Source organism: Mus pahari, chromosome 3 (genome assembly GCF_900095145.1).
Source record: "Mus pahari chromosome 3, PAHARI_EIJ_v1.1, whole genome shotgun sequence".
Taxonomy (NCBI): domain Eukaryota; kingdom Metazoa; phylum Chordata; class Mammalia; order Rodentia; family Muridae; genus Mus; species Mus pahari.
The window spans coordinates 72,444,735-72,454,486 of NC_034592.1; the positions used below are offsets into that span (position 1 = coordinate 72,444,735).

Below are 9,752 nucleotides of genomic sequence, written 5' to 3' on the forward strand. Positions count from 1 at the left end.
TCAGTAGGATTAACATAGCAAAAATTGGTAGTTTACCAAAAATCAATGTACAGATTCAATGCAATCATCATCAGTAATCCAACATAATTCTTTACAGACCTTAAAAGGACATTTTTCATCTTCAAATGAAAAAATAAAAAACCATCCTGTAAATATTTATTAAATACCTACTTACTTACATTTTATAAACATTTCTATAGTGTTGTTCCAGTACTTTTATTCTACTAGGCATTTCTAAATATTTTTAACTTTTTTTATTATATATTTTCTTCATTTACATTTCAAATGCTATCCCCAAAGTCCCCTATATCCCCTGCTCCCCAATCCACCCACACCTGCTTCCAAAACCAAAACCAAACCAAAACAACAACAACAACAAAAAAACAAATCAAAACAAAAAAATAGTCAATACTAATCAGTACCCCCAGAGACTGTATCTCTAGCTTCATATGTAGCAGAAGATGGCCTAATTGGCCATCATTGGGAAGAGAGGACCCTTGGTCTTGCGAACTTTATATGACCCAGTACAGGGGAATGCCAGGGCCAAGAAGTGGGAGTAAGTGGCTAGGGGAGCAGGGTGTGGGAAGGGTATAGGGGACTTTTGGGTTAGCATTTGAAATGTAAATAAAGAAAATATCTAATAAAAAAATTAAAAAATACTCAACAGAATGTTGGCACACAGAAATTATTTATTTTTGTTTGTTTTGCTTTGTTCTTACAGTGTCAGTATTATCATTGTAAATAAAATTTTGTTCATGTTTTTAGGAAAAATACAGAAAAACATTTTAGGAAGTCCAGTAGAAATACGGTTTAGGTGCAAAATTAAGTTATATTCCTTTATTTTACTATTGACAATTAGAAAATAAAGTTTAAGTATTAGCTCTTTTTAAAAAAAGTAAGAAAAGAAAAGAAATAAGAAAAAAAAAACAAGTGTAGCTTTAGAATATCTTGTATAATAAAATAACATCTGGTGGTAATACCATCCCTGATTTCAAGTTATACTACAGATCACTAGCAGTACAAATCACATGGCATTGGCATAAAAACAAACAGACTGCTAAATGGAATAGAATTAAAACCTAGAAGTAAACCCAAACAATTACAGCCACTTGATATTTGACAAGAAAGCCAAAATTATACAATGGGAAAATGAAATATCTCTAGCATATTGTGGTGGTCTAAATGAATGTCTACGTGTAGAAGAATGCAAATAGACCCTGAAAGAAACTCAAGTCGAAGTGCCCAAATACCTCAACATAAAATTAAATCTAATAAAGGAAAAAGTAGGGAACATCCTTGAATTCATTGGTACAGGAGACAAATTTCTGAACAAAACACCAATAGTAAAATCAACAGCTAATAAATGGAACCTATTTGGGGATATCCCCCGTTCAAGTTGTTTGGACCTACATGAAGACCTAGCTGCTCAGAGAGACCCTCCTCTCCTCCCGTTCTCCACTGAGAGGGTAGGGACTCACTAGATAAACCTCCATCCTGGAACATCAATTTTCTGATCTCTGCCATATTAGGCACACCCTTTCCCACCGAGGCCAGGCAAGAAAGCTCTGTTAGTGCACTGATACCACAGTCAGGTTACAGCTTTATGAAGAACCTCTGCTCCAGTTGTTCTGGTAACCACATGGAGACCAAACTGCACATCTGCTACATATGTGTGGAGAGGCTTAGGTCGAGGCAGTGTATGTTCTTAAGTTGGTGGTTCAGACTCTGAGAGCCTCAGGGATCTAGGTTAGTTGACTGTTGGTTTTCCTGTGCATTTTCTATCCCCTTCAGGGACTTCAATCATTCCTCTTATTCTTCCATAAGAATCCTCAAGCCCCATTTGCTGTTTGGATGTAGGTGTCTGCTTGTCAAAGACAGTTGGGTTGAATGTTTTGTGGGGGGGAATAGTGTTTCAATCACATCAGTGATGGTCCTGCCTGTCTACAGGAGGTGGCCACTAAAGGTCTGTATGCCCATTGTTGTGAGTCACGGCTAAGGTCACCCCATTGATTTCTTGGATGCCTGCCTTATCCCAGGTCTTTCTCTTGTTCTAGAGATTCCCCTACATCCTTGTTTCCATTGATTACATATTTCGTGGCCATCTATCCATCTCTTCTGTTCTTCCTCACATCTGATTCTGAACTCCTTATTCTTCTCGTTCTCCCCCTTCCCTTCTAGTTCTCTCCCTTCATCTATCTCTTATGACTATTTTATTCCCCCTTCATGAATATGTTCTTCTAGCTGGGCTGCCTTGTCTGGCCTCAGTGGGAAAAGAAGTACCTAGCTTCTCAGACTTGAAGTGCCAGGGTGGGGGGATATCAAGGTAGTCCCACCCAATCAGAGAAGGGGAGGGATATGGGGGAAGGATTTTGGGAGGGCATAAGATTGAATGCAATTATAAAAAGAAAATAAATTCTGGAGGCATAAGATTGAATGCAATAATTGTACATAACCAAAACTACTATACATTTAAATTTAATTATTTTATTTTAAATATTCACATTTAATGAATTTATTTGGTCAAAATAGAACATAATTATCTACATATTCAATAGATCCATTGTGTTATATCAGTAAGGTATTTACATTCAATATAGTAAATGTGACATAAGGAATAAACTTCTTAGAAACAGGCTCAAATTCTTTATTTACTTCTACCTTGAAATTGTTCTTAAAGTGTTTAATTGCTAAACAAAATTTCACAAAGCAGTAGTATTCATGTCATATAATTATAAGCCTAAAAAGATAATGATGAGGGGGCTGGAGAGATGGCTCAGCGGTTAAGAGCACTGACGGCTCTTCCAGAGCTCATGAGTTCAATTCCCAGCAACCATGATGCCCTCTTCTGGTGTGTCTGAAAACAGCTACAGTGTACTCATATAAATGTAATAAATCTTTAAAAAAAAAGTTAATGATGAACAGGAACATACATTGTTATGGCGTATTTTTTAGGGAAGGAAATTTCAAAGGGAACTCCAGTTTAATTTATGTAAAGCAAAATTTCTCCAAATAGGTGAAAATACAGACTTCCTATGATATCTTGCCTTTCATGGCTTATTAAAATATTTGATTAGCTGTCACAAATCCTTATTATTTTCAGGTTAATTAAATGAAGGGATGCATGGAATGCCAAACTAAGAGCCCAGATCAAATGCTTGTGGAATGTTACACACCTAGAGTATCATGAATGGTGTAGTCCTTTCACACACCTACAATGTCATGAATGATGCAGTCATTCTTTATTGTTCACACCTATATCATGACTGCTGTAGTTGCCCTTTACATGATAGGGTAAGCTGCTCATCATTTGAATCAATACTTTACTTTTGGACTGTAGCAAGATTCAACTTCAGGTTTGTGACTTGAAATAGTAATTAGAGTTAATAATATAATACTAAGAATGTTTGATGATCCTAAAATTAGACTTGCATGAAGCAATCTTCTATAAATAATTATGTAAACAAACAAACAAATAACTAGGGTTTCCATCGCTTTGATAATATCACAGTTAAATCACCTTCTAACATTGTGACTGTTTATACTGGTGATTGAATGACTGACTAAAAACTATGTTCCACCCATTATGTGTTATAGTAAATTACTTCTCACTTGGTCTAAAATAAATAAATACATAAATAAATAAATAAATAAATAAATAGTTCCTCTGAAACTGAAAACTGTTTGCAAGGCTAAGGACCAAATCAATAGAACAAAATATCTGCCTAGAGACTGGGAAAAGAACTTGACCAACCCTATTTCCAACAAAGGACTAATATTCAAAATATATAATGAACTCAAGAAATTAGACACAAATAAATCAAATAGCCAATTAAAAATATGGTACAGAGCCAAACAGAATTCTCAACAGAAAAATCTCTAATGGCACAGAATCACTTCTGCTCAACATACTTAGTCATCAGAGAAATGCAAATCTAAAGGACCCTGAGATTCCATCTTTCACCCTTCAGAATGGCCAAGATCAAAAACTCAAGTGACAGCAGTTGTTAGCAAGAATGTGGAAAAAGGTGAATAATCCTCCATTGCTGATGGGAGTGGAACCTTGTACAATCTGTCTGGCAGTTTCTCAGAAAATTGAGGATAGTCCTTCCCAAGGACCCAGCTATACCATTCCTGGGCAAATACTCCCAAAATGCCCTACTACAGAGGAACACTTGCTCAAAATGTTCATAGACACTTTATTTGCAAAAGGCAGGAACTGGAAACAACCTATATGTTCCTCAACTGAAGAATGGATGAAGAAAATGTGGTATATTTATACAATGGAAAACTATTCAGCTATTAAAAGCAAAGACATCATGAAATTTATGAGTAAATGGATGGAACTTAGGAATATCATTCAGAGTATAATAACCAAGATGCAAGAAAGATGCATATTCAATTATAAATGGACATTAGCCATAAAGTACATGATAACCATGCTACCGACTACAATGTACAGAAAGCATTATACCATTATCCTCTTCCATTTTTCTAGGGTTTACTCACTGATATCTTCAATGTGATAGTTTTTGCTTTCTCTTATATTTTATGTTGTATTAAAAAGGGAAATTTACATTGTAAAAATTCATTCTGGAAAATACAAAGTGTTTATCAGACATTCTTGCATTTTTGGTATATTTTTGAAGAACTATCAAAATTGTGTAAGGCTTTAAAACATGAAAAAAAATGAAAACTATTAACATCTCATATTATCTATTATTAATTTTATTTGTTTATATATCAAATGATATCCCCTTCCCTTGTTACCTCTTCACAAAACCCATCCTATCCCCCCACCCCCTCAGTTTTGTCCCTATAAGGGTGCTCCTCCACCTATTCACTGATTCCTGCCTCACCCCTTTAGCATCCCCCTACTCTGGGGCATCATGTATTCCTCCCCCTCTCATTGATGTCAGATAATGCCATCCTTTGCTACATATGTATCTGGAGTCCTGGCTCCTTCCATGTATACTCTTTGGCTGGTGGTTTGGTCCCTGGGAGATCTGGGTGGTCCAGTTAGTTTTAATTGTTCTTCTTATAGGTTTGTAATCCCCTTCAGCTCCTTCAGTCCTTCCCCTACTTCTTCCATTGGGGGTCTCGCAGCTCAGTCCAATGTTTAGATGTAAGTATCTACATCTATGTTGGTCATGTGTATGTAGAACCTCTCAGGGAACAGCTATACCAGGCTCCTATCAACAAGGTATCTTTTTAAATTACCTACTATTAATATTCACCCAATGTTCTTACATTTCAATAGGTAAATCTTTACATCTATTATGAATCATTTATCACTTTTGTAGCAATACATATGGATCTTTCATTATTATTGGATTATCCCTTGTTGACACGTATAATGGGTATCTTATCATCATTTTCTCTTTTTGTCATAAGATACTGAATATTATTAGGTTGTTTTTGTCTGTTTCATAACTTTTATTTACCCGAGAACAATTATTTTGTGTTACTAGCTCTTTATAATTGTGGAGAAGTTTCCTTTTAAAGCATTTAAATATTTCCTGTATTTTAGCTTTATTATAAACATGCTTCGGGTTTTTTTGTTTGTTTCCTTGATTTGTTTTGTTTTGTTTTGTTTTGTTTTTTGAGACAGGGTTTCTCTGTATAGCCCTGACTGTCCTGGAACTCACTTTGTAGACCAGACTGGCCTCAAACTCAGAAATTCACCTGCCTCTGCCTCCCGAGTGCTGGGATTAAAGGCATGCACCGCCACGCTCAGCCGTGCTTCAGTTTTAATTAAAGGCGTTTAATTGGAAGATAATGCAAACAATATGATTTAGTTGTCATTTCATACTTATAAATACATCTTTCTCTTATCTTCACAGCTACTTTTATGATTTTAACATTGAGTATAATTTGTCAAAGTTATCAGCTTTTGGAGGTAGAACTGGTAAAAGTATCTTCTAAACTCTTTTTTTGTTTGTTTGTTTAATTTGGCTGTAATTGAAACAATCCAATCCACTTCTTCAAAAATTTTTGTTAAATGGACTATTGTATGGAAGTTCACAAAATGGAAAAAGTTCATCTAAACTTGAATATGAAACCAGATAAGACACAAGAGAGCCAAATGATTATTAACTTTGTTGTTTACAAATCTTTATGGGCTTGAAGGATCTGTTGCTTATTACTATACATATTCAAATAAATATGGCTTATACATGAATCTGCTAAAGTTATTAATAATAAATAATAGAATAAACTCAGAATAAGATGTTATAAGGCTCTGATTTTTCCATATACATATTTTCTGAGAACATGAAATAAATTACAGATTTAAGTATGAATCCTATAGGAGGACATAGAGTTGGGTAAATTTGTCTTCCAGGGAAGGGAATGGTAAGAGTCAAATGAGGGAGAATGAAGTTTGATATCACCAAAATCATTTGTATACATATAAGGCATTTTCAAATAATTCAAAAACTAAAATGAATGTGCACACAATACAAAAAAAAAAAAAATGGTGGGATTTCTCTGACCTCTATGTGAATATCTCTAAAAATCTACACAGTGAGAGTTCTAGTCTTTTCAAGAGAACACTGCAACATTCACAGGCATTTGCACACACACATTTACACATATATGTGAGTACATAGGCTCCATGCTCTCTCTCTCTCTCCCTCCCTCCCTCCCCCCCTCTCTCTCTCTCTCTCTTTCTGTAACACACCCACACCCACACCCATGCATGCACATACACAAAGTTGGAAAAACCCTATGAGTTAGCTTGATTAATGATGAGTATGGTAGTAAGGGACTTGTCCATACAAAGAAGAAAGTTTTGAAAAATGAACCAGAATCATTGCCAAACAGGTTTATTGCAGGTAAATTGTTATGCAGGGGATGCTGATCCCTAGAGCAAACATCAGTATTCTTATTTAAAAGGAGTTGGTGTTCAAAGCCAGCAAAACAAGTCTTGTAGAAGCCTTGTGTCTTATTGAAATATAAGATTAAGAAGCTATAAATTAATATCCACCTATTTCATTAGTGTCTCCATGCAAAGGTACAAAGGTAAGATGCAAGACTGTTGTTTGTGGTTTACTCAAAGGTAGTTATAAATTAAGAAAAAAATGAAAATATGTGTACTTTACTTAAATGTGGGATTTATCATAAACATTTTAGCTTTATTACTTATAACATTAAACAATAGTAAATACTTCAAAAATAAAAAATTACATTTGGAATTAAAATGAGATAAATTTTAAAACTGGTACTAATAAAATATAAAATAGGAGACAATGTTTGAACACTAATTTACCATTATCTTAACTGAATGTATCAGTTTATTAGACAAGAAGGTATGAGCACTTGAAAGTTGTGAATCAACAAAGAACAGTTTGTTTTGCAAACTTAGAAAATATGCGTGAAGAAAAAGGAAAGCAGATCGTCAAACAGTGCTAACTTCTTTGCATTAGATTATTGTAGTATGAAAATGTATGAAAATTTCTGTTTACTTTTGCTTTTAAGACTCCTTTTTATATTTGATCAGTTTAAGATTCTCAGCAATCTGTAACTGTATTTTAAAAAGCTCTACAGTAAAAATGAAAACATTATAAAGAGAATGAGGAGAGAGAAAAGTAATTATACTTGAAAATGAGGTATCCATGTTAAAAAAGATCTCCACAAAGAAAATTTAAAAAATATGAAAATACTATAAATGGAACTTTTTTATTTATTTAAATGAACGGTTTTAAATATTTAAAATATACTTCCCAGTAGCTAAAGGGGAATGTAAATTTTACAAAACAATAAAATTGATGAAATAATAAAGCAAGACAACAGGAAAGTAAATAAGACCTAAGTGCAATATTAATAATGAAGCAACAAAGCATTGATATAGAACGGAGAGACAAGTAAACCCAAGGTCACTAATCCTCAGGGAATCATATTATTATATAAAATGCATATATCTGATGGAGGCATCTCAGTTTATTATGTTGTAAACTCTCCCTTCAAACTTCTGTCTCTATCTTTCCTTGATACCCACAATATAAGATTTCTTTTCCTCCAAATGGGAATCTGATTTTCCAGATCTAATATATGTTAAGCTGTTTGAGCTGACAATACTCCCAACAAGAAGCATAGATTAGTAAATATATTTGAAATGGTAATGACCACTACTCAATACCTACATAACCAAATCTGATAAAATCAAACAGATCTTATTACTAGGATTTAATTGATGTTTACTATTTACCTGTTGTCTACAGCAATTTCAAGTCTCATGGAGACATTTTAAGTTAGGAATGATAATTTATCATATATATATATATATATATATATATATATATATATATATATATATACTTCATTCAAGTCCAGTAACATGTCAATGTTTATTGTAGGTATAATTAATGAACCATGTTTTATTTATTCTCTGTAGATGAACAGAAAATTAAACCAGAAAAATCGAATGCCTCTTCACTGATAGAATTTATCCTCCTGGGTTTTTCTGATGTCCCCACTCTCCAATGGGTTCTGTTTGGGATATTTTTGATCATGTATTTGACTATTCTAATGTGCAACAGTACTATAGTGCTCATAACAAGAACTGACCCTGCTCTGCAGACCCCTATGTATTTTTTCCTTAGCAACTTTTCTTTTGTGGAAATATGTTATGTAACAGTCACAATTCCAAGGATGCTTGCGGACCTGTGTACTCAGAAAGGAAATATCTCTATACTTGCCTGTGCCACTCAAATGTGTTTTATCCTTATGCTTGGAGGCACAGAGTGCCTCCTCCTGACGGCAATGGCCTATGACCGTTATGTGGCCATTTGTAACCCTCTACACTATTCTTTAGTCATGAACCACAGGATCTGTGCACAGTTAGTGGCAGCCTGCTGGATCAGTGTCATACCAGTTGTGATTGGACAAACATACCAGATTTTCTCTCTGCCTTTTTGTGGCTCTAACAGAATTAATCATTTCATCTGTGACATCCCACCAGTACTCAAACTTGCTTGTGGTGACACATTTGTGAATGAAATAGCAGTCTACGTAGTTGCAATGGTATTTGTCATGGTTCCCTTTATGCTGATCATTTTCTCCTATTGCAAAATTATCTGCAGCATTCTGCAACTGTCATCAGCCAAAGGAAGGACCAAAGCTTTCTCCACCTGCTCCTCTCACCTCATAGTTGTAGTCTTATTCTATGGAACAGCTGGTATCACATACTTACAGCCCAAGCCAAATCAATCAGAAGTAACTGGGAAATTGTTGTCTCTTTTTTACACCATTTTGATACCAACTCTGAATCCCATTATATACACTCTGAGGAACAAGGACATCATGGCAGCTCTGAGAAAACTACTCAGTAAGATTCTAGTGTGAGGCAAATGCTTGAAAAGTGGATATTTGTTCATCATTTAGACAAAAAATATTTTGTTCTGACATTCTTTAAATGCTGATTAAACTTATGGTAACCACCCACATTTTGTCATGCAACATTAATTTCACACTTTAATATTTAATAATTTCACGGGGTTTCCATATCTCCAGATTATATATTAAATCAGCTGCCCATGTCTATTATAAAGCTTTTTCTTCTCTTGATTTGCTATATATTCTGGTCAGGAGGCCTAAAGAACTTCATGGCAACTAAGTAATTTTATCCTATAATCAGAGGCTATTGTCATGTTCTGAGATAGATTTGCTTTTGGTTTGATTTAATATGCTTGATGCTTTTATTCTGTAGTTAGGATCAGTCAACTGAAAGGTTGAAAAATAGCTAATGTAGTGGG

At 34.4% G+C, this 9,752-nt stretch overlaps 1 protein-coding gene across 1 annotated transcript; it reads left to right on the top strand.

Moving 5' to 3' along the window:
• Positions 1–8,370: 8,370 nt before the first annotated feature.
• LOC110319044 (olfactory receptor 10AG1-like) lies at positions 8,371–9,342 on the top strand. Its single transcript, XM_021194456.1, has one exon. It carries the CDS (start codon positions 8,371–8,373, stop codon positions 9,340–9,342), a length of 972 nt encoding a protein of 323 aa, XP_021050115.1.
• Positions 9,343–9,752: the final 410 nt, after the last annotated feature.

Excerpts from the sequence above, each read along its gene's own strand:
- LOC110319044 (XM_021194456.1), top strand. The coding sequence starts at position 8,371 with ATGTTTTATTTATTCTCTGTAGATGAACAGAAAATTAAACCAGAAAAA.